Here is a 24924-nt window from a genome sequence, read left to right on the forward strand (position 1 = left end):
GATCATACTGAATCATTTAGGAATATTGCAAAAAAAAAAAAGCCATTTTTATCAGAAAAGGCAAGAAAATAAAAGAGAGAATAAATGTATATCAGGTAAGTAAAAAAAATCTCTCTTTTACTGCTAAGAAACAATTTTTTAGTTTTCTAATCACTTTTTTTAGATTTTTTATTCTTTGTGGAACTATCTCCAAGAAATATAAAGCATTCTAGGAAAATTTTCAATGACCAGTCACAATGAAACTTTCCAAATAGGATTTTCATCTTAAATTTATGAGAGAGACAAAAATGGTGAGGACTCTGTTTCAATAGGAATGATATAAGATTGAGTATAATTATCCCCAATTATCAATAATTTTTGGAGCAGATTCAGGAAATTAAATCTCTTTGTTATTCTTGTTGTTAATGTTAACATATTTCAGTTTATTACTGGTGTCAGTAAGTAGGTTATCTTACTCTTTGAATAAATACTATTTTTACCAAGAATATCAACAATTTCTTCCAATATGAAAACTTCTGCTACTGGACTTATATGTCATATCTAAATATGACAAACAATCCATCTTTCAGAGGATTAATTATTTTGCGTATGTGTTGTATTGTTTTGGGTATGAATTTAACAAGTATGAAGGTATCCTATGGGAAATGACTGGATAACTGTAAAGAGTAACCATGGCAAGAGATTTCTTGTCTCCATTCCCACTTAGTTTTTGATAACCAGTTCATTGCTATCACTTGCAGAGTTAAAATAGAAGACAGGGGTTTTCTAATGTATTCCTTTATTAATCTAGATTTCAGTTACATCTTTCTAATTTCTTCTGATAAGTTTAAAGTGAAAACAAAGTCTTTTAGCTAATGTTTCACTATAAAACAGTTCACCAAAATGAATATCATTAATCCTGGATCCAGAAGTAAAAGAAAACAGAAAGCATTGTATTTTTCATTCTTTCCAGAAGGGTCATTCTGTCTGTTAGTCCCGTTGTGTGAACAGATACATAGGAAGACAGAGCTAGAAGTTTCCCACAATATTTTTCCTTCATGCTTCCTACAGAGGCTCTTAAAGTGATCACAAAAGAAGCCGCAAGCAGTTCAGCCATCAGGTCTCCACAGGGCACCAGAGGATCTATAAGCATTGCTTTGTAGTCATTTTCCTGAAGTGTGACTGTAGATTATACTCTCATGAAGGACTTTTATTTTTTCAGTCATTTCAACAAAGAAATCTCTGTTTTATTGTTGACTGCCAGGATGTTTACTTTGGTAAGCCTTTAAGAACTAGGTCTATAAATTTTTATTTGAATTCTCAAATAATGTTTTGTTATCTGGTGAATGGCTTACCTTGAAGTTCAGGAGGGAAGGCTTCTTGTAGTCAACAAGGTGAGTATATGAAGGAGTCAACACTGTTATCTCATGGCCTCTCTCTGTGAGTTTGTTCAGAATTATCTTTACATTAAGCCAGTGTCTCGTGTCACATGACTACCACCAGAATCTTCCTGCAGAATTCATAATCAGAGCAGAAGAGCTGCAGCAGCAGAATTGTCATGGCCCACTTCTCAATTATCATGACAGCAGCACCCTTGCACGTTGTTCCGTAGAGGTCACAGTGTGTTGCTGCTGAAAGGAGAGATAAAATGGCAGTTTAGATATAGAACAAGTTAAAAATTAATTTTAAAGGGAAAAGTTTATTCATTGCATGCAAGTTTTATGTTCATTGAGAGAATAAAACAGGCAAAAATATCTGGGAAAAATTATTCCAAACTTCTAGAACTTAAAATACATGAAATAAAGATACATTTATTCTTTGGATTGGTAATGAGAGAAATGACATCCTAAAATTAATATTTCATACGCAGAACTACACACACACTCTGACACCCATTCCACCCTATGATCAAAGGTGCCAGGTAGTTTAAGTAAACATATTCCACATCTTTTTCCCAATGTGGAATAAAGACTGATTTGCTTAATTACATTTGGATATTTCAGGGAACATTTGATAAGAACGAAATATAAATATTTCAGGGTGTTAAGAATTCCAGAGGAAGAACACAATTATTCCTATAAGAAACTGTTAGAAACAACTTTACTGAGGCAGATAACACATGGGGTGAGATGAAGCTCTGGTAGGCTGTAGACAGAGTGTGGCAAAAAGGCAGAGTTCACAGTAAATAGAAAGATGGGAGCCATTCATGGATATTGAGATGGATATTGGGAAATTATTCCAGTGGATGTGGGTCTCAGATAAAGCTGTGGGCAGTGGGTTATAGAAGAAAGTTGTGTTGAAATAGGAGACATTAAGTTAGTCTCGAGCCATATACAATGAGTTTAGATTTTAATTTATATGCAAAAATTATTTGCTCAGGTTTTAAGGGGAGTCAGTCACAAGATCAAATTTTTCCTTTAGCAAACACTTCTGGCAGCTAAACATAAATTGGCATGTAAAGATAAGATTTTAAAAGAAGGGAAATGATTAAAAATGTGGATTAATAACTTAAACATGGGATCACAATAGCCTGAAACATAGACTGATAATAAGAGATGTTAGAAACACAGTTGAAATTTATATTTGCTGGGACACCTGGGTGGCTCAGTGGTTGAGCACCCGCCTCTGGCTCAGGTCATGATCCCAGGGTCCTGGTTTGAGTCCTGCATCGGGTTCCCCATGAGGAGCCACTTCTCCCTCTGCCTATGTCTCTGCCTTTCTCTCTGTGACTCTTATGAAAAAAATAAATAAAATTTAAAAAAAAGAAACTTGTACTTACTGACTAGATCTGTGACTAGAAAAAAAGTACTAGAGCAAAGATGTATGGTTTTGTAAAAATGGAAGAAGTGTGATTTCTGCCTAAATAACCAAAAGGCTGAAATGTCACTATGTAAAATATCATACGCAAACTCACAGCAGGTCTAGGATCAATATGATCTATTTCAGATTTTTTTTTCCTACAGTGATTGATTTAATAAGAAAACTCTATGCAAATGTTCATATGCCCCTTGGCTATTCAGATTTAGGTAGATGATAATGTTTCAAGATATGTAGTGGGTAATCTTTCACGTACTCATTTATCTGTCCCTCTATGTTAATAATTAATGTACATCACTGTAAATCCTTTTCTTTAACACATTCAATAAACAATTTCTACCCCTACTAAGTGAAAGTTTTGCCCGGAGTTATGATGGGTACTCAAACTGCACAAGCTTTTACATTAATAGATGAATTTGGAAGAGGTGAAGAGTATAATTTTTCTCCTCTTCCATCACTGAGACGACTGTGAAGAATCGTGAACCATTCTGTGTTATATGTACATGCTTCTGAACATCTGTGTGTATTGATGTGTGAAAAATGGAAGTAGAAAAAAAAACATGGAATGGGAGATTAGAGACCCATGATGTCATATCTCACTTTTTATGTCTAATAAACATTGATTCATTACTCCTGCAACAGCAACTCACAATTGAGGTTGGATTGCAATGATAACTTCACTGGGGGAAAGAAGAGGATATTCAGAATCTTGAAATAAAATTTCAAGCATCAATACATGTATTGCCATTAGCAGAAATCAAGAGCCCCCCCCAGGAACACTATTTTACCTTGCAAGTTTCTCAAAGAGATTTTACTCAGATGCTACAACCCAAGCAAAAGATGGCCCCTCTCATGGTCCCTAGTATTAGCTAACTACAATATTGTTACCTTATTTAACATAACCATCTTTTTCTTTCTCAAAACGGTTTCCTTCCCAAATCCCTAACATTCCACATTTCTTTCTTTTTTTTTTTTTTTTGAAAACTCAAAACGTGTTGTACACCTTTCTTTTTACTAAAAAAAAAAAGCAAAAAACAAACAAACAAAAAACCTACCATCATATTCACAAAGAACCAAATGATGTTTAGGTCTCTCATTTCTATAAAGTCTCCTTTATGTGTTGACCCTCAGTTTGTTTCTCTTGCTATTTTCTGAGGTTGAGACCTTGTGTTTTCCAAATGACTTCTCAAAACCTCCACCTAAATGTCACTTTGGCTCCTTGAAGCAAATAAATTCAAAAGAGAGCACAGTATACTAATCTCAAAGAAGTTGCTCCTCCAGTTGTTTCCTATTTCTGTAAAAGCTGACTCTGTTCAAATACACTCACAAGGTGGAAACCCTGGAGTCTCCCTTAATTCTTTCTCTTCCCTGAAGACATTCCTGTCACTGAACTTTTCCCTATGAGAACTTAATATTTAGTAGAAGCTCTTAAAGGACACATATCCAAATTTCTGTTGTTGGTAAATGAATTAAGAATAGCCGTGTTTACGGTAGACAGATGCAGAAAGACATAATGTCCTCAATATCATTTTGTAATTCCTTTGTCTGGATAATCCCTCAATGGCTGTAGCCATTGTTACAGCCCCACTCAAGGGTGTCTCTGAAACGCAGTGGTGGAGCAAAATCTTCCCAATGGGTAGAATATCAAGCATAGATCCAGGTCACTCCATTTTTGTGGGGAAAATGGTGACCTTCTTTGCAGACCTATAGATTCATAGGCAAAGACTAATGGATTGACTGGGTTGTCAAGGATTTGGGACTAACCAGAGGGAAGATTAAGGTAGATTATCATCTACCTAAATCTGAATAGCCAAGGGGCATATGAACATTTGCATAGAGTTTTCTTATTAAATCAGTCACTGTAGGTAAGAAGGTTTCAGGTAGAAGTATGTGAATAAACCTCTTGGTGTTTGCATGGATTATGAAGATACTCCCATTCTGTGGAAATTCCCTCCAGAAGTCATGTTCTACAGACAATTATCTCAATACAATAGTAAGGTGGTTTGGGAATGCTCGAGTGGTTCAGCCGGTTAAGCATCTGCCTTCAGCTCAGCTCAGGGCTCAAGGTCTGGGATGGAGCCCCCTGAGGGCTCAGTCAGTAGAGCATGAGACTTGTGTGTTCAAGCCTTCCTGAGCAGGGAGCCTGCTTCTCCCCCTCCCTCTGCCTCTGTCCCTCCCCATGCTTGTGCTCTCTCTCTCTGTCTCTGTCTCTCTCAAATAAATAAAATCTTTTTTAAAAATGATAAGATGGTTTGGATGATCAGTCCTGTGAATGTCGGTGTCTTTTCCAGACTTTCTGAATTTGATCTTAAGGCCCATGCACCAAGGAACAATGGAGACTGTGGTGGAATATGATGCACAGCATGGACTTCACCTCACCAGGGCTCATTTGGATACTCCAGCTGTTACATGCTCAGATTGTTAATAGCAGAGATCTTGCCCACCCTCTTCCCAATATGGTAAACTCTCAAGGGTTCTAGCCACAAAGTAGAAAAATTGCATTGGTCACCTTCCATCGTCGGTGATGCATGATTTTTCCTTCAGAAAAGTCGTTATCATTTCCAAATGACAGGCAGTTTACCTACGGAAAAGCAAGAGGCATCAAGACGGCCTATGAGCAGGTTCAGAAGGGGCCCCTGAAACTAAAAGGAGTCGCAGAGCTCGGTGTGACCAAGCGGAAGAAGAAAAAGAAGGACAAAGACAAGGCGAAACTCCTGAAAGTGATGGGAATGAGCAAAAAGAACGAGGAGGACTAGCAGCACGGCCTGGACAAGGGAACCCCAGCCCAGGCGGCCTTCAAGAAGATGCAGGAGAAGCAGCAAATGGAAAGAATCCTGAAGAAAGCATCCAAAACCCACAAGCAGAGAGTGGAGGACTTCAACAGACACCTGGACACCCTTACGGAGCATTATGACATCCCCACAGTCAGCTGGACGAAGTAGCCTCCCCACCCAGTGTATGCAGTGGCATCGAGGGGAATTGGAAGGCAACGTTAAGGTTCTGTTTGGTGCCTTTGGTATTTTCTAGAAACATTATTTTACACACACCCTTGCGTTTTCTGCTGGGACAGATGCTTTCCAAAGCAGCGTGCCCTCTTGCTGGAACTTGATTAAACTAAGACTGTTCTTTTACTCCATTTCAGTTTGTTGGTAGCATAGAAGGTAAACTTTTTTAGTTTGGACTGGAAATTTTGTACAGGTTTATTTAGAGATTAAGGTTATTTCTGTGTCACATACAGAAAAGTGCCTTTACGCCCCAGTTGCATCTCATTCCGACAGTCATCCAGGAGCTGTCTTTACCCGGAAGAAACGGACTCCAGAGGCTAAGGAGTTAATGCCAGCATGGACTCCAGTGGATAAGGAGCTAATGCCAGCACAGCCTGAGCTTACAGACCCCACGGGGCCTGCGGGGCCTGCGTGAGCTGTCCTCCCAAGCACCCTTTAGCTTGGGGCTTATTCTCTTCCTTCCAGAGCCTAGGGAATCCACTTAAACCTTCATGGCCTTCAGAATGCCTCCTCAGCCACCTGGTGTGTGAGACAATGCAGCCTGGGAAGCAGAACAACCGCCAAATGCAGGGATGTAGTGCATACCTTGTCCCTGTCTGAGCAGCCTGTGGCCCGCACGCAGTCTCTCCCCCTAGGGTCCCCATTCCAGACATGTCTAGAGGGTATCCCCGTGGCAGACTTCGTTAATCAAGCACAGCATCCCTTTGTAATGGGCCCAGACACAGCCTGCCTCACTACCCTCAACCCTAGGCTCTAAGCAATCCCCACGTTTATTCAGAGTTGGCACAGAACATGTAGCCTGCTTGGTGTTTCTGGCCTAAGTACACCTCAGGGGTGACAGGACCTGGGCAGAGCCCCAGCACCGAGAGTACAGTCAAAGGAGATGACGGAGGTCCTGGTGCTGGAGAGCCCTGACCTCTGAGGACCTGTGTTATACCCACGTGATGAGGATCAAACCATATATACTACTGGGAGGAAGACTGTTGACCTAGGTAGTGGCAGAGTAGTAAAGTCAAAAGAGAAAAACCACGTGTTGGGTTTGGGGCTGTCACGTATGAACAGAATAAAGCAAAAAATAATTATTAAAAAAAAATTTCCAAATGACAGATTTTCCCCCTCCCCTTCTCTGTATTATTTCTGCCAGATAACCAACTATGCACATGAACCCTAAAGGAATATCTTGGTGTTGATGTCAACATCGTGTATAACCAATTAAGGAAATTCAACAAAGCCTAATATTCATGGAGTTTACTGAGTTTTACCAAATTCTTCCTTAACTAATGAGAGTTTTTCAGGGTTTTAGCTGGGAGACAATATCCTATATATTTTATTTTATTTTATTTTATTTTATTTTTAATAAATTAATTTTTTATTGGTGTTCAATTTACCAACATACAGAATAACACCCGTATATATTTTAGAGGCTGTCTTAAATATGCAGTGTATGGGTCAGAGCATAACCTCATATATATGCCTTCTGTATTTTCGTTTGAAAACATGGGTTCAGATCTCAAGGCGTTGAAAGGGAGAATGAGTCCCCTAACAAGTATGCCTCACTATTGCCCTAGACAGGTTTGTTTTTCATTATTACCACTTGGAGTCAGGCAGTTTGGAGGTTACATTTATCATGGAAGGAAGGATTCCACCCAGGAATATAGCCAGGATATCAGATTCTTATTAGATTATTAACTGTGAATTACTTTGAGCTTGATAAGTTTGAGATCCTCTGCTTCAGAATTCGTTCAAAGAAGGCATTACTCTCTTGGCTGTGATCATGAATTCAAAATACTGAAGATTAATTAGGCTACTGACATTTATTTGGAGTGGATGAAGTTTTGGATCATCCTATCAGGTAAAGAACCCTAACCAGAGGAGATGCTCCCTGAGGCTTAAGGGAAACAGGGAAAGTTATTGAACAAAATAAGTAAAAGTATTAGCTGCCGCCTCCTGAATAGCTCCAAGGCCTGAAATGTAAGAGCTGTGTGTCTGTGCTCCAGGTAATGGGAATTGGTTTCTGCTCTTTAGGGATGAGTGTTTCCTCATCTGAGCAGTTTTTTGAGTGACTGTTAAGGAAAGTCCATTCTCACTGTATATGTATGTATGTGTTATTTTTTATCTGTTTATTATCCAAATAGGGATCCCTGGGTGGCGCAGCGGTTTGGTGCCTGCCTTTGACCCAGGGCGCGATCCTGGAGACCCGGGATCGAATCCCACGTCGGGCTCCCGGTACATGGAGCCTGCTTCTCCCTCTGCCTGTGTCTCTGCCTCTCTCTCTCTCTCTCTGTGACTATCATAAATACATAAAAAAATAAAAAAAATATATATATATATATGCTGCAGTTAGACCACTAATGCAGTGGTATCACTCAGGAATTTTTGCCTGCTGCCTTTGGATGTTATTTAGGCAAAGGAAGAAATCAGCAGGTAGTCAGCAGGGGAGGAGAAAGCAGGTGAACAGTGGCTATTGAGAAGAAACAAATCTCTATGTTGTGGGTGGCCACTCTCAGAAACCAAATGGGTGCCTGAATTGGGTGGTGCTCAACACCATGAATGGCTACCCCATCTCTCTTGGATCTTAAGCCACTTGCTATATTCCAATAGGAATAAACTGCATGGAGCAAGCATAAAGAGCTCCTCTCAGGACATAATCAAATTGTAAAAGTCAAAACACATCAACATGAACCACCTTTAAAAATACTAGCATTAAAAAAAAATAAAATAAATAAAAATACTAGCATTTAAGAAATACATCTTTAGCCTTCACAAAAAGATTTAAGAATTTATTTGCATTTTCAGGAATGTACATATTCAAAAGAAACACATATTCCCATATATCACATATCATGCATTTATTTTTAAATTGGAAGTAATTTTCAATATGCCATATTGAAATAAATATGAATTTCAAAAATTTCAGTAAGCCAACGGCTGTAATTTATCACCTCAATTATACACCAACTATTGAAATTAAAACTTTAATTAGAATATGTCATTAAGTGTATAAGGGATAAAGAAAGTGCAGTCTTTATTTGTTAAATTAATGCAAAGCTGATTCAAATATGAATTTTAATTAGTGTTTTGTGTCATAAGTATTTACTAAAACATACTCTTAGTCAAGCAGGTCTGCTAATATCTTACATCCTTGACATAATATTTAATTGATACATTTAAATTTGTAAGATATACAGACTGAAAAATAATATGATGGTCTTACATTCCAAGTAAATATTTGTTTTTGCTAGGGAACTAAATCTTTGATTATAAAGACTGATTACAGACTATGAGCATTAGTGATTTTACAATATAATAAATTGACATTTAAAGTTAATGTTATTACTTGTACTGTTAATTAAACATCTCACAAAAGTACTAATTTTTTTCCATATTTCTTAATAATTTCCTCAATAGATGACCTATTCACCTTTAACATACTGCTGACATTCTCTGTCCCTGAGGAAAAATAATGACTCAATTAATCTCTTTTGTTTGAGGGCAGTCCCCATACCCTTGTTTCAAAAATAGGTACACAGGAGTACTTGTTGATTATAGGCAGGAGCAAAGGCCATGATTATCTATGTATGAAATAGGGATTTGCAGACCTTCTCTAGTATGATGCACCGTTACAGTACTTATCAATTTAGGCTCTGACCCCAGCAACTTTGGGCAAACAGAAGTCCTTATTTTTATGAAAAAGAAACTTTGTGAGTTCCTCAGGATTCAGCATGTGGTCAGTCAGCATACTCTTAAGGTTAAGCATAATGAAAAATAATGATATTTTGACTAAAAGGATAATAAAATTATTAGTATCCTTGTGCCAGGAAAATGAGAGGAAAGGGTAAAGGCACCTGGGAAAAGACAAAGGAATACTGGGGCATGTTCACTAGTTAATGATCATGTTGAATTTTAGGCTTTACCTCTAGGCTAGAGCAGAAGAACGGGAATTTTGAAAATGAGATGGAGATACTGTGTTTTCATTAAGGTCACGGTGGTTAGACTGAACGGGATTGCCCATAGGCCTCTTCCCAGCTTAGAAAGATCTACTCCCTCTTTTTCTTCTTTCCTGCTTTATTAAATTTTCGACAAGAAAACAAACAACATTTTGTGACCAAGAATATAGCAGTCGCCACACAGGCCAGCAGAAACCCAATCACATCCAAGGAGTGGTACTGGAACCAGGTGAGGTCATGGGAGGCTGGCCGCAGGTGCTTGGCTCCTTTGTGGCGCATGACAAACTCAATCCAGAAGACTGCTCGGTCCAGGGGCTTTACAGGTTGATCATGGTGAATCCTCGATAATCTTGTAGCATTCTCTTTATAACTGGCAGGCAAAAATATAGAAATTAGAGCGTTTCTGTTTTCATTACAGGTAACATGTGATACACGTTATAGGTTATGTAAGCCAAAGGCCATAGATACACGGAGAAAAAAAATTCATTCTTGCTGAGACATAAACTTTGTTGGTTGTATAGCATCTTAAGAGTCAGGAAGGGAATATGTAGATGAAATATATTCTTAACAGAATGTGATGAAATGCAAACACAAAAAATGGACTAAGTTTATTGCAAATGTATGTCCTAATTTCTCCAAGGAGGAATTTTGAGATTGCGTAAAGTATAGTTTCCAGGGTTGTTCCAAAACCAAGACTGGGAGTAACCCAATATAGTGGGGAAACTCCCATAAGTAGGTTCACAAGCATGGTCTCTAATATCTGGCTATATATAATCATGATTATAGACAAGCTGATAATCAACATTCATAAACAATTTCTGCAGTGTCTAAGACCCTGGCACTGTGATAATTCCTCCAGTGCACACAGTTGTGTCTCTATGATGCAAAGGACAGTGTCTCTATTGACAATATCAAGGTTGGTAAAGATACTGGGATAATTTTGGAAATGGCAAGGACATGGACTTTGAGTTTTTTAGATGAATAGAAATATCTTGCTAGAATTAAACCCCCCTAATCATGTGGCATGACAGTAGCAATAGTTATATGGAGTTGACAACTCTAATCTCTCAAACAAAAATCGATAGAAGTATGTATTTGAAAGGCAAGTAATATCATCACCAACCATTTCTTGGTTGATGAGCCAGAATTAGTATATTTCCTTTGGGTTTTGTGTTAGAGATAAAAGTTTCGACCAGATGATGTGAAGATGGTAGAATATAAATGACTTGGGAAGAGATGTCCTAGTGTGATTTACATATTATTGGGATTGGAGAAGGAGAAATGTGGTTATTATTCACCAGTGAACACGGTATGCTAGATGCAGTAGGAGAGGATAATTCACTTATGTTCATTTTTGTGTGTGGTGAGAAAGAATATTCTCCAATCGGGTTGAAATGTTAGTAATATATATACAGCTTTTCACTTGAGATATTTTTTTTTTATTTTTTTAATTTATTATTTATTGGTGTTCAATTTGCCAACATATAGAATAACACCCAGTGCTCATCCCATTAAGTGCCCCCCTCAGTGCCCATCACCCAGTCACCACCACCCCCCGCCCACCTCCCTTTCTACCACCCCTTGTTCATTTCCCAGAGTTAGGAGTCTCTCATGTTCTGTCTCCCTCTCTGTTATTTCCCACTCACATTTTCTCCTTTCCTTCACTTGAGATTATATATACATATTTCATCAAAGAAGATTTGATTATATATATATATATAATCATAGTAATAAACAATATTTATAAAATTATTACCTACTCAGTATCTCTCCTCCCTGTGTATATGCATATATTGATCAATGGTATTGTAAGTGTTAATGATGGTTACTTTTGAATGATAGAGTTAATTATCACTTCCAATTTGGTACTTAGTTAATGGTTATAATATTTAAATAACCATATGTATGTGTGTTTATACAAACAAGCATATTGTTCAAAATATGTCTGAGAACTCACATCATTTAATGATTCATTCTGAAAAAAATATTAATAAAATATTTGAAGCACTAGTCTTTTACCCCATTTTCAGCAAATCACTTAGTGTTTAGAAAATGAAAAAATAAAGTGGTTTTGATATTGGTCATGTTATGATTGTTATTTGAAATAAATCAGTTACAAGGCATGAAACGCTGAATATTTCCAGGTGTGATGGGTAGCCTAATCCACGGTAGGCCTTTAAAGCAGTCGTACTTACGAAGGTTCATTAATGACTGTTCTCAGGGCATGGAGCAGATCTGCACTGGTCATTGTGTTGATGTTCACCTCCACAGCTGCTCCTTTGGCCTTCATGTGAGCGATGTTGTCAGGCTGATCAGCAAACATAGGCACTCCCACCATAGGAACCCCGTGATAAATAGCTTCATAGATCCCATTGGTTCCACCGTGAGTGATAAAAGCTTTTGTTTTGGGATGACCTAGTTTGGAATTGGGTGAGAAGTGGATGAGGATTTCATTGTCATGGGTTAACAGAATTGGAGAGAGAGGGAAAAGACTACAGGGGTAACTCAATGAAGAGAGCAGCAGTTTTCTACAAAAGCCAAGAGCACCTGGGCTATGCCTATCTCAGAAAACTATGATCCCAGGAAAGGAGGCAGTAGTTCCCTCTGCATTGTCTGCAAAGACTTTACTGAGGAGGAAATACCTGAACTGAGACTGAAACTTGAAAAGTGATGGGAGTCTCAACTGAAGATGCTCTTTTGTGAATCGAAGAAAGCACCGACTCTCTAAAATGAACTGCCAATTCTTGAATTATTTCTGCTTTAAGACGGCAAGTAAAATGTGACATTTGATTTTCTTTTTCTAGCTTGCTTTATTTATTTATTTATTTATTTATTTATTTATTTATTTATTTATTAAATTTTGTTTTAGATTCCAGTGTAGTTAACATACAATGTTGTATTAGTTTGGGGTGTACGATATAGTGATTCAACACCTCCATACACCACCCAGTACCCATCACAACAAGTGCACTCCCTAGTCCTCATCACCTATTTATCCTTGCCCCGTCCAATCAATTCCCCTCTGGGGACCAGCAGTTTGTTCCCTATAGTTAAGAGTCTATTTCTTGGTTTGTCTCCCTCTCTTTTTTACTTTTCCTTTGCTCATTTCTTCTTCTGTTGTTATTGTTTCTTAAATTCCTCATGTGAATGAAATCATATGGTATCTACCTTTCTCTGACTTAATTATTTCTCTTAGCACTATACTCCCCACTCTATCCATATCCTTGCATATGGCAAGGTTTCATTCTTTTTAAAACTGAACAATAGTCCTTTGTATTCACATACCACTTCTTCTTTATCCATTCAGCAATCGATGGGCACTTAAGCTGCTTTCATATCTTGGCTATTGTAAATAATGCTGCTATAAATATAGGGGTGCATGTATCTCTTTGAATTTGTTCTTTTGTATTCTTTGGGTAAACCTCCAGTAGTGTGATCACTGGATCATGGGGTAGTCCTATTTTTTACTTTTTGAGGAACCTCCATACTGTGTTCCAGAGTGGCTGCACCAGTTTGCATTCCCACCAGCAGTGCAAGAGAGGTCCTTTTTCTTCACATCTTCAGCAACATTTTTCGTTTTGTGTGTTTTTGATTTTAGCCTAAAACGTGACATTTTATCTATTAAATATTCATTGAATGTATTTGCTGCTAAATAGCCACTTTACTTGCCCATTATCCAACTGTACAGGTTTTCTTCCCCTCAGTCTTACCAAGAAGATCATTCTGGGGTATCCAGTCATAGAGCCGAGTATTGGTTCCCAACGTGGCTGGTTTGTTTCCTTTGTATCTCCATAAAACCTGTCAAAGACAGTGCTTTAATTTTGCAAGTAAAAACGCACAGTGAAGGCATCTTAGGGCTGTAGAATTATTTGTAAGTTAGGTAGCCCACCACTACTTTATGTGATAGTGAGAGAAGTGGACATAAGGGGTCGTTTGCAAACACAGAGATATAGGAGGACTGTTTACATTAACCCTGTCAAAGGGGCTTGTACTAATAGTTTATTAAGTATAGTTTCATCATTTTTGCATTTCTCACTTAAAAGTTTTGAGGTGTGACATTATAAGTGAAGAGATATTAAAAAAATAAAAAGACTAGTTTAATCAGAGCATGGGGGTTTTTAAATAGCATTGAAATGAACATGAAAACTGGTAATTTATTAATGTCATAAGGCCATCTTAACTCTCATGTTTCAAACATGTTTTCCAAAAATATACTTAGCTTTAAGTGTTTATTGTATGCTTGTTGAATGAGTGTATGCTTCTTCCCTGCTTCCCTCTCTTCTTCCTTCCATCCCTCTTTATCCTTCCTTCCTGCCTTCCTTCCTTCCTTCTTTCCTCTCTCTCTCCTCTTCTGTAGTGTTTGAGGGAGGAAGAGCTGGAGGTTTGCTTTATTTCACTATTTAATGAAATATCTTGTTAGGATGTTAACCTTTTGTCACATACTTTTGCAGGACGAGGAGCTCTGTAAAAACTAAGTTCAGATTAAATATTATAAAGGAATTTATTGTTATTTATTTTTTATTATTTATTTATGAGAGAGAGAGAGAGAGAGAGAGAGAGACAGCCAGAGGGAGAAGCAGGCTCCATGCACGGAGCCCGACATGGGACTCGATCCCTAGACTCCAGGATCACGCCCTGGGCTGAAGGTGGCGCTAAACCACTGGGCCCCCCAGGAATCCCAGGTAGTGAACTTTTTTTTTCAAGTTTTTAGTTTATTCAACAATTCAATACTTCATCCAGTAGTCATAATGGCAAGTGCAAGCCTTAATCCCCACTGCCTATTGAACTCATCCACCCACCCACATTTCCTCTAGTAACCATCAGTTTGTTCCCTTTAATTAAAGAGTCAGGGCAGCCGGGGGGCTCAGCGGTTTAGCGTCGCCTTCTGTCCAGGGCGTGATCCAGGAGACCCGAGATCGAGTCCCACGTTGGGTTCCCTGCATGGGGGCTGTTTCTCCCTCTGCCTGTGTCTCTGCCTCTCTTTCTGTGTGTATAAATAAATACAATCTTTTAAAAAAAAAGAGATTGTTTCTTGGTTTCTCTGTCTCTCCCTCTTTTTCCCCATATTCATTGGTTTTGTTTCTTAAATTCCACATACAAGTGAAATCATATGGTATTTGTCTTTCTTTGACTTATTTTGCTTAGCATTATATTCTCTAGCTCCTTCTATGTCTTTACGAAGGGCCAGATTTCATTCTTTTGTATGGCTGAAAAAAATATTCCATTGTATATGTATAACACATCTTTTTTTTTTTTCCAATTTTTATTTACATTTAGTTAGTTAACATACAGTGTGATGTTGGTTGCAGGAGTATAATTGAGTGATTCATCACTTAAATAATACCATGTCTTTATCCATTCATCTGTCCATGGACACTTGGGTTGCTTCCATTGTAAAGCTGCTATAAACATCGGGGATGTGTACCCCTTTGAATTAGTCTTTTGGCATTCTTTTGGTAAATACCCGGTAGCATGATTATTGGATCATAGCATAGTTCTATTTTTAACTTTTTGAGGAACCTCTATACTGTTTTCCAGATTGACTGCTCCAGTTTGCATTCCTGTCAGCCATGCAAAAGAGTGCATTTTTCTCCACATCCTTGGGTGGCAAAAAGTGCAGAAATAAATAGCAAAGACTTAACAGCCCTAATTAGTAAAGCTTACCATTATGGAGGTTTATATATTTTAACTAATATACAAACATAAAAAGTTCTAGGGTATTTCATGAAGAGGAATCTATAAAGAGTAGAAATCTAGAACTATAATGACAACAAACTTCAAGTTAATTGAATATAATAAATCAGAAAATATATATTGTTTGATAATAATATTAGGATTTTTAACTGTTTTTAACTGTAGAAATTTCAAGTTAGAAAGATTAGGCTTCCACTTTTAAACCAACTAGATATTGATATAGTCTCAATGAAACCTAGAAATATAAAGTATATCCTTGAGCATAATTCCTGTCTATTCTACGTACACTATCTCTCTTTTCCTGGACCTTGGCACTAACATACTTGACACTTAGGGGGAATAGTCAGTGCAGGTCATAAGATTTCACATAGTAAAAGATTTTTGGGATCTTAACATTGTCGTCTCTATTTCACTGAAAATAAATAATTGTATGAACAGATGTATTTCCATAGTAATTCAGACTTACTCAGAAAATGATTAAATGTGCCCCAGTATACTATTTAATGTTTTAAGAAATTTTTACCTGAAGGTGGTATCAGTTACACTCAGTGTTTCAGAGTTGATCTAGAAAGAGTCCTATTCATCACACTTTCTCTCCAATTGGCAGAGTGGCTATCCACCAGGCCCCAAAGTTGTACTGACCTTCTGTGGAATCTGGGCAAGAGCCGAGGCAATGAGATTGGCTTTTTCATCTGTGAGATTTTTGACCATTGACCCCAGAGAAAACACCACAACACCATCTTCACCTGAACTTTGGACAAATTCTTCCATTTCCTACAGTGATAAAATTATCTTTATTACAAATGTGCAGGATCACAGGGGAAAAAGATTTCACTTATACTTCTAAAATAGACAGTCATGAGAAGTATCCGAGATGTTAGACTGGTTCTACTTTTTGCCACAAAGAACCATCTAACATCTTTAAGAGGAAATAGGTTTCTGAAAACTATGACTTAAATATCTAATGAGTGATTACAAATAAAGGCATAAAACTGAACCATTATACAAAGTGAATAGGCAATAAGAGACATCTCTTCCCATGGCTTATGGAACTCTTATATTCAAGGCTTAATTTTATGAACCAGCAGGGATATTTGCAAACTCAAAAATATTCCATGTAAGGAAACCCAAAAAAGGGTCCTAACTAGACTTTTAAAATGTGCAGGTCAGTTTACATGCGTTAGATTATTAATAAATCAATCCAACTCTCTGTTAGGCCTTCAGGATATTTTTCTCATGTTTATTCTTTGCCTGATGAATTGGACTAAAAATGAATTTGTTTTAGAATTGACACATATAGCAATACAGTTTGTATGTATGTATTTATTTATTTATTTGTTTGTTTTTATTTATTTTTATTTATTTATTTATTTTTAAAGATTTTATTTATTTATTCATAAGAGACACACACACACAGAGAGGCAGACACACAGGCGGAGGGAGAAGCAGGCTCCATGCAGGGAGCCTGACGTGGGACTTGATCCCGGGACTCCAGGATCACTCCCTGGGCCGAAGGCAGGCACCAAGCCACTGAGCCCCCAGGGTTCCCCATTGCTTCTTTTCTGTGTATGCAGTCCCTGGCACAATTTTTTCATCAGAGATATAAGGTATGATGGTGTTCATATTGCCCAAATGTTTGTATTAATAATTGGGTTTGAAATGGAATAATCCCCTCACTTGTAAAACATGTCTGAGTTGTTTTTTGAAATTGTGTGTATGAAAAGTAAGAATGGCATGATGAATATAATAGTGTGTATATAATATAATATATTATAAATATAATATGTAATGATATAAATATAATATATCTTGTGAGCCAAGGAATATGTCCTGTCTCTTTCCATACTTTCTCTTCATATTGGTTTACTATCTGCTATAATAATACTCAATTGAGCTTACATGTAGCTATAACTTGACTGGTAAGAAAAGCATATTCAAAATCCTAAAATAAAATTTAAACTTAAATGTATATCTTACCCGAAACAGAAATCAAGAACTCTCCTGCTAATACTATTCAACTCAGTCTTCTACAGAGATTATGTTCACTCACCTACATCCTAGGCAAATGAGTCTCTACCTCCTCAATTCCTTGATAAAGGTAGTTATTGATAAAGATTGCTAAATACAATATTTTTATCATGCTTATCTATTATTCTCTATTACTTCTCATATTGTCTTCTTCCAGCATTTTTGACTGTCCACATTTATTTATTTATTTAGGTTGTGGTATACAATTTTCCTTTCATTTCAGAAAAACCTGACATCATGGTCTTAAAGAATGAATTCAGTTTGGGGGCACCTGTGTGGCTCATTGGTTGAGAATTTACCTTTGGCTCAGGTGATCACGGGGCCCTGGGATTGAGTCCTGCATCGGGTTCCCTGTAGGGAGCCTGCTTCTTTCTCTGTCTATGTCTCTGCCTCTCTCTGTGGGTTTCCCATGAACAAATAAATATTAAAAAAAGAATGAATTCAGTGTTTAGGTCTCTTAGTTCTGTGACTTCTTTATTTTGATGACTCCTAATCTGTTTCTGATGCTCTCTACTAAAACCTAGACCTTATATTATCCAAATGATTCCTCTAAGTATCCACCTGAATACTCTTTTGGTTCTTTAAAGTTAGTAGGTCCAAAATAAATTCATCATTATTATCGCAAAAAAAGTTTTTTCCATGAATTCTTTTTTATCTTGGTAATGATCGCTTTTATCCAGTAAGTGCTACCTGAGTCCACGTCTTCTGTCAACATTTTCTTCCTACTTACAAAATTCTGGAATCTACCTGAGGGTTCTCATGAAATCATTATCACTCTACCAGTCATTAACAGTCCCAATTCGTAACTCCATCATGTGTGTTAGGAAGACTATTGCAATCTTCTGGGGGATTTTCAAGTCCCTAGCTTCCTGTTACTTCAATTCAGTACCCAAACTGTAGACACACTGATATCATAACTTGCCCCTTGAATTGCTTTTCTTCAGCCAAAATATCAAAGTGAAGTCCAAAAAGGTAATTATCAGTCATGAGAGAACTTTATGACTTACAAAATAGACTTGGAGCAGAAAACAGCATATGTCTGTTATCAAGGAAGTATACTTTAAAGAAAACTCAGCATTATATATCATAAGATACGAAAGAAATCCTCCAATGTAATAGACCTACCTTAGGTAATGGTTTGGCAGGTTTACAGTGCAACCCTCCTACAAACTCAAAATTGGGTAAGTATGGGCGAGGAAATTCAAAATCCCAATATGTCCGGATTAGCCAAATTTCTGCTTTCCCCATAATCTCACATAATGTAGTGGGTCTTCCTGGAGGAAAAAAAAAAAAGTCAAGCGAAGGTTATCCGTATTTATGTTTGTTGGAATACAATCTACACTAATTTACTGACAAGTTATTAAGGAAAAAGATAAATCTGTCTCCTAGATTATTTATCACATCGGGATGTTAAAAGGAAGGGAAAATTAAAATGATAAGGAGGGAAAGAGAAAGAAAAGGAAGGAAGACAGGAAAAGAGAGGGAAAGAGGTGGAGAGAGGGAGGAAGGAAGGGAGACAGAGAAGAAGAGAGGGAGAGCAGGAGGGAGGAAAGAGAAGGTAAGAAAGAGAAGGATGAGAGATGAGAAGGAGGGTGGGTCAAGGATATTTGGGTAGGGAAAGTAATGTGCAAGTGTACTTTCACAAAAACAAATTCAATAAAAAACTTAACCACAACTCCATGTATGATAAATTTAATACTTCTTGCTTCTCTCCAGTTAAATGGCAGGTGATAGATTAGCCCCATTGTATCAACACAAATTCCCTCTCAATGGATCTTTAACTCCCAATTAGTATTGTATCTCTACCTTCCAGTCTGTTATAGTTCACTCATAATGAACTTCCAGCCTGTCTGCTTTACTCATAATGATAAAGAATCCCAGGAGCAGCCCGGGTGGCTCAGCGGTTTAGTGCCACCTTCAACCCAGGCCCTGATCCTGGAGACCCAGGATCGAGTCCTACATCAGGCTCCCTGCATGGAGCCTGCTTCTCCCTCTGCCTGTGTCTCTGCTTCTCTCTCTCTCTCTCTCTCTCTCTGTGTCTCTCATAAATAAATAAAATATTTTAAAAATCCCATCAGCATTTGTTTATCCTCCTAAATCAAATCCCATCACTTTCCACCACAATTGATTTGCCAATATTTCATTAGTAGGAATTCTCTGAATAATTCATACCCAATACAAACCCCTTTGGAATGTGAAATATACATGTACATATCATCAACATAAAACAATTATTTTGGTGTTACCTTTAAAAGACGTTTTTTGAAAGGGAGATTCTAAGTATGAATTTTAGAAGATCTGTAGAGAGGAGGAATGATTATTTGCAAGTGACCAAATCAACCGTATTTAGAAACAAACAAACAAACAAAAAACATGTTTTCCACCTAACCAAATAAAAATTCTTATGAGAATTTCCTTTCCTAAAGATTATAACCAAAATTGGTGATCATATATAACACAGACAGGAGAGCCTCTTTTTAGTCATTACTTTGTAATGTTTGAATTTATGTCTGATGTTATATGGTCAAATGCCTTAATTTGATAATGAAGAAGAATTTCTGAAGGACACTCAACTTGAAATTATCAGAGTTTGGATAAACACATCACTTCACAGATTCCACATCAAAATACTTCTGTACATTAGAGGTCTTGTACCGCATGTGATGTCCTATCTTGATTATCGCCTCCTTAGGTGAAATTATTGCATATAATTTATAGGCCACATTTTGAGAAGTACCTAACTTAAATATTTGCTAAAATTCTATATTTGAAGCAGTGGTGCACAGTTACAAATTTAGAATCAAACAAAAGTAAAGAGAATAAAATTAAAAAGCATGCAAATATTGGCATATAATTTCATAACACATTTTAAATGATATATTGAGGAATTACAAAACGAAAATATAGAATTAAAATTTACCAATCAAACTTCTTCCTATAATTATATGATTCACACACACTGAGTTAGGAACACAGTGCAGAATTACATAAATGAGCTATTAAATTGGAGTTACTATGTAAATACTGCTAATGTTTGAATGGATTATTATAAACCTACATGATGAGTCTACTAAGGTGGCTTTTAATTTCAAAGAGCCTGAATTTATAGCAAAATGTCTTACTATAAGCAAGATAGATAGGAGGGAATTTCAGTGGACAGTTACCAGTCTCTCAGAGGTAAGTCATATTAGCTGGGTTGATACCTAGAGACAGCTTTTCTAGGCTAAGATTATTAATTTCTCTTTGAAGACATGTGAGGAAAAATATTATATCTGAATCACTGTTTAAAAAAAGTAATACTTTACTTATTTAGAGCAGTTTCTGGATCACAGTAAAATTGAGACCAGGAGAATAAATAAATAAATAAATAAGAATAAATATTTATTTATTCATAGGGACTCAGAGAGAGGCAGAGACACAGGCAGAGGGAGAAGCAGGCTCCGCGCGGGGAGTCTGATGCGGGACTGAATCCCTGGATCCCGAGATCATGACCTGAGACAAAGGCAGACAGACACTCCCCACTGGGCTACCCAGGTGCCCCAAGGCGGAACTTTTTCACATGTCCTCACCTTCACGCATGCATAGACTCTCTGTTAGTAATATCCGCAAACATAGTGGTACTTCAGGTATAAGAAATGAACTTACACTGGCACATTCTAATCATAAAGTCCGTAGTTTACATTATAGTTCACTCTTGATATTGTTCGTTCTGTGAGTCTAGACACAGGTAGGATGATATCTATCTGACTATCCATCATTCTGATAACAGAGTATTTACCCTTGCCCTAAAAGTCCTCTGTGTTCTCCCTTTTCATCCCTCTTCCCCCACCCCCTCCCACTCCTAGAAAACACTGATGGTTTATTGTCTCCTTAGTTTTGCCTTTCCCACAATGTCATATAGTTGGACTTCTACAGTATTTATCCTTTAAGGTGGCATTCTTTGACCTAGTAATATGCATTTTAGGATTCTCAATGTCTTTTTCTGGCGTGATAGCTCATTTCTTTTTAGTATTGAATAACATTTAATTATCTAGATCTACCCGTTTCTCCATTCACCTACTGGAGAACAGCTTGGTTGTTTCCATGTTTGGGCAAATATGAATAAAGCTGCTATAAATATCCATGCCTCATTTTTGTACAGACAAAAGTTTTCAGCTTATTTGGGTACATGCCAAGGAGTATGATAGTATGGTAAGAGTATGCTCAGTTTTGTAAGAAACCATCAAAATGTCTTCCAAAGTGGCTATAGCATTTTGCATTCCCACTAGCAATAAATGAGAATTCCTGTTCCACAACTGGCCAGATTTTGGTATTTGTCACTATTCTGCATTTTGGCCACTCTAACAGATGTGTAGTGCTGTATCATTATTTTAATTTGCATTCACCTCATGACACATGATATGGAGCATCTTTTTACATATTTGTTTGCCATCTGTGTATCTTCTTTGTTGAGGTTTCTGCTTCGCTTCATTTTTAATTGTGTTGTATGTCTCCTTATGGCTTTCTAAGAGTTTAATATACACATAAATATTTCGAGAGGGATCAGAGAGAGAGGGAGAAAGGGAATCTTAAGGAAGCTCAATCTCCATGCCCAGTGTGGAGCCAGACTCAGGGCTCAAGCTCACAACCCTGAGATCATGACCTGAGTTGTAATCAAGAGTTGGATGCTTAACCAACTGAGCCACGCAGGGGCTCCTATAAAATATTTTAGATAACATTCTTTATCAGGTATGTTCTCCCGATCAGTGTCTTATTGTTTCATTCTCTTGAAATTGTCTTTTACAGAGCAGAAGTTTTTAATTTTAATGAAGTCTGACATATTCATTATTTCTATTTTGTGCCTTTGGTGTTGTGTACAAATGCTCATTGCCATGTCCAAGATCATCTAGGTTTTTTCCTAGGTTATCTTCCAGGAGTTTTATAGTTTTGCATTTTACATTTAGATCTATGATTTATTTTTAGTTAAATTTTGTGAAGGGAGTAAGTCCTGTACTTATGTTCTTTTTTTGCATGTGGATGTCCAATTGCCTCCAGCATCATTTCTTAAAAGACTATCCATTGTACCACATTTGTTTCCTTGTCAAATATCACTGGACTACCTTGGTTGGGTCTATCTCTGGCCACTGTATTATTTCCTTTTCTGGTCTTATTTCCTTAGTTAGAACCTTCAGTATTGTGTTGAAGAGGTGTGGAGAGAGATATATTTTTATGTCTGGGTAGATTAGTTGAAAATCCCCAAGTCAACTAATGGGCTTAAAACATATTTGCAAGACACACTATAGAAAAAAAAGGCTTAAATTCCCTAAAATATTAGTTGTAGGTCAGTCAGATAAATAAACTCAAAGAAAATAGACATGGAGCAGTGGTGACTAAAATGCCCTGTTAACAGCTAAAGTATAATCTTTGTTGAAGTATAAATTTTTTAGGAAGCTCTGAGATTATCTGGTAGGGGAAAATGTTTATAGTTTATACCTTATTTATCCATCACCAAAGAATATTGAGCATAAATAGCAAATCTGTTTGTATTTGTACACTATTCAAAAGACTAAACAATAAAATTTTGAGAGAGTCACATATAGATGGCAGATGTAAAATTTTCAAAATGTTCACCAGAGTCAGCTTTATAGTTTCCATAAAAGAAGGGTGTTTCTAAGATAGATAACAATCTATTTCCTAACTTACTTATAGAGTACACAGAAGTTTATTTTATTATTTCTTTCAATGGTACACTTACATTTTATATATTCTTTTGTTGGTATGATATTTTCTAAGATCTGAACGTAGATGTGTAATATTTTGAAGTAGATACAAAATATTTTTGTCTGTGTAAATTAGTTGAAAATTTCCATGTCAATTGATGGGTTTAAAATATATTTGTACACATATTTGAAGTAGATACAAAATATTTTTGTCTGTGTAAATTAGTTGAAAATTTCCATGTCAATTGATGGGTTTAAAATATATTTGTACACATATTATAGAAAAAAGGCTTAAATTCCCTAAAACATTCTTACAGGTACTAAGATAAACAGATTTGAGGAAAATGGAATAATTTTTATCCACTTCAGAAAAGGTCTCAGGATAAAGGCTAAATGATTCAGCAATTTTAGAGAACATTGTGGCAAGGATATAAGTGCAATAAATTTAGGACAACTTTTTTTGTAATACCAGAGTTGGAACAACCCAAGTAGTTATCATGACTAGACTAGTTCAATGATTTTTACATCCATTAAAATTAATGCTATTAAGTGAATGTAAAGAATAATGTAAATTTTAAAATATTCTGCAGAAAGATGTCAAATCTAGATTTGGTGAAAAGAAAGGCAAAACTGAATATTTAGTCATTCCTCCTAATGATAAAGAAGAAAGAAAAGATGTATTTATTTATTTATTTTTATTTTTTATTTTTTAATTTTTATTTATTTATGATAGGCACACAGTGAGAGAGAGAGGCAGAGACACAGGCAGAGGGAGAAGCAGGCTCCATGCACTGGGAGCCTGATGTGGGATTCGATCCCGGATATCCAGGATCACGACCTGGGCCAAAGGCGCCTGCCTAAACCGCTGCGCCACCCAGGGATCCCAGATGTATTTAATAAATATGTTTAATGAATATCTTCACGTAAAGACAAGAATATTCATAGTGCTTATGTAGAGAAATACGAAGCCAATTATATTCATTATATATAATTTTGTTCTGTTTAAATTTTTCAGCCATTTTATTAGTTATTTTTGTTACGAGATTGACACGGAAGTTATGGTCATGGTATATTCAGATTTTTCTAATAAAGAAGATAAGAGAATACAGGACTGAAAATCAACAAAAGTACATACAACAAACAAACAAGCCTACTAAAGATGACAGAGTTAAAAATTTGCCATAGATCCTAAGGATTACATCTATTCCATAATATTTATGCACAGAGAATCCTATAACTTTCCCCTTTATGCATAATATGACAAATGCACCAAAAATTTATCGATAGCACTGGAAAAGTTTCTTTTATTATCAGAATATATTTATTTTTCTATGTCTTGCATTTATTTATGAGAATGGAATTGAGGTCAAAATCCTTTCTTCTTTACTTTAAATCCATAGAACCCAACGCACTGTCTGCACCCAGGTTGTGCTTCCTGGTTCTCAAATTATTTGTGGTGAAATCAGCACAGTATAAATTTAAATCATGTATAAAGCTATGGAGTTTTAAAGTGGATTCCTTTGAATATATTGTTTGTGAAACAAGGTATCTATTGGAAAGTCAGTGTTCCAGACTGACTTGTGTTCCTCTAACATTCATGTTGAAATCTGATTATATTTTGAGTTAGATACCTTAAAGAAGTAATTATATTAGAATGAGGTCCAAGAGTGGGGCTTACTCCAGTGTCATTGGTCTCTTTATAAGAAAAAGAAGAGACATTGGGTTTACATAGGCACAGAGAAAAGACCATGAGAG

General features: G+C 36.7%; 1 protein-coding gene and 1 pseudogene across 4 annotated transcripts in view; one reads left to right on the forward strand and one right to left on the reverse strand.

Moving 5' to 3' along the window:
- The first annotated feature begins 5324 nt into the window (after positions 1-5324).
- Positions 5325-5738, forward strand: LOC119874420 (annotated as a pseudogene).
- A 2815-nt stretch (positions 5739-8553) lies between these two features.
- LOC119874467 (UDP-glucuronosyltransferase 2A1) overlaps positions 8554-24924 on the reverse strand; it is an 84772-nt gene continuing 68401 nt past the window's right edge. For 3 of the 4 annotated variants that reach the window (XM_038556236.1, XM_038556237.1, XM_038556235.1), the window contains 5 exons: positions 18596-18744; positions 16085-16216; positions 13459-13546; positions 11944-12163; positions 8567-10118 (listed from right to left, as the gene is read on the reverse strand). In XM_038556236.1, coding sequence (XP_038412164.1) covers positions 9839-10118; positions 11944-12163; positions 13459-13546; positions 16085-16216; positions 18596-18744 — 869 coding nt within the window. In that variant the 3' untranslated portion in view covers positions 8567-9838. Of the gene's footprint in view, positions 10119-11943; positions 12164-13458; positions 13547-16084; positions 16217-18595; positions 18745-24924 lie in introns of all 4 variants that reach the window. The other variant, XM_038556238.1, reaches the window with a different exon arrangement.

The sequence above is a fragment of the Canis lupus genome, chromosome 13, assembly GCF_011100685.1.
Source record: "Canis lupus familiaris isolate Mischka breed German Shepherd chromosome 13, alternate assembly UU_Cfam_GSD_1.0, whole genome shotgun sequence".
Classification (NCBI taxonomy): domain Eukaryota; kingdom Metazoa; phylum Chordata; class Mammalia; order Carnivora; family Canidae; genus Canis; species Canis lupus.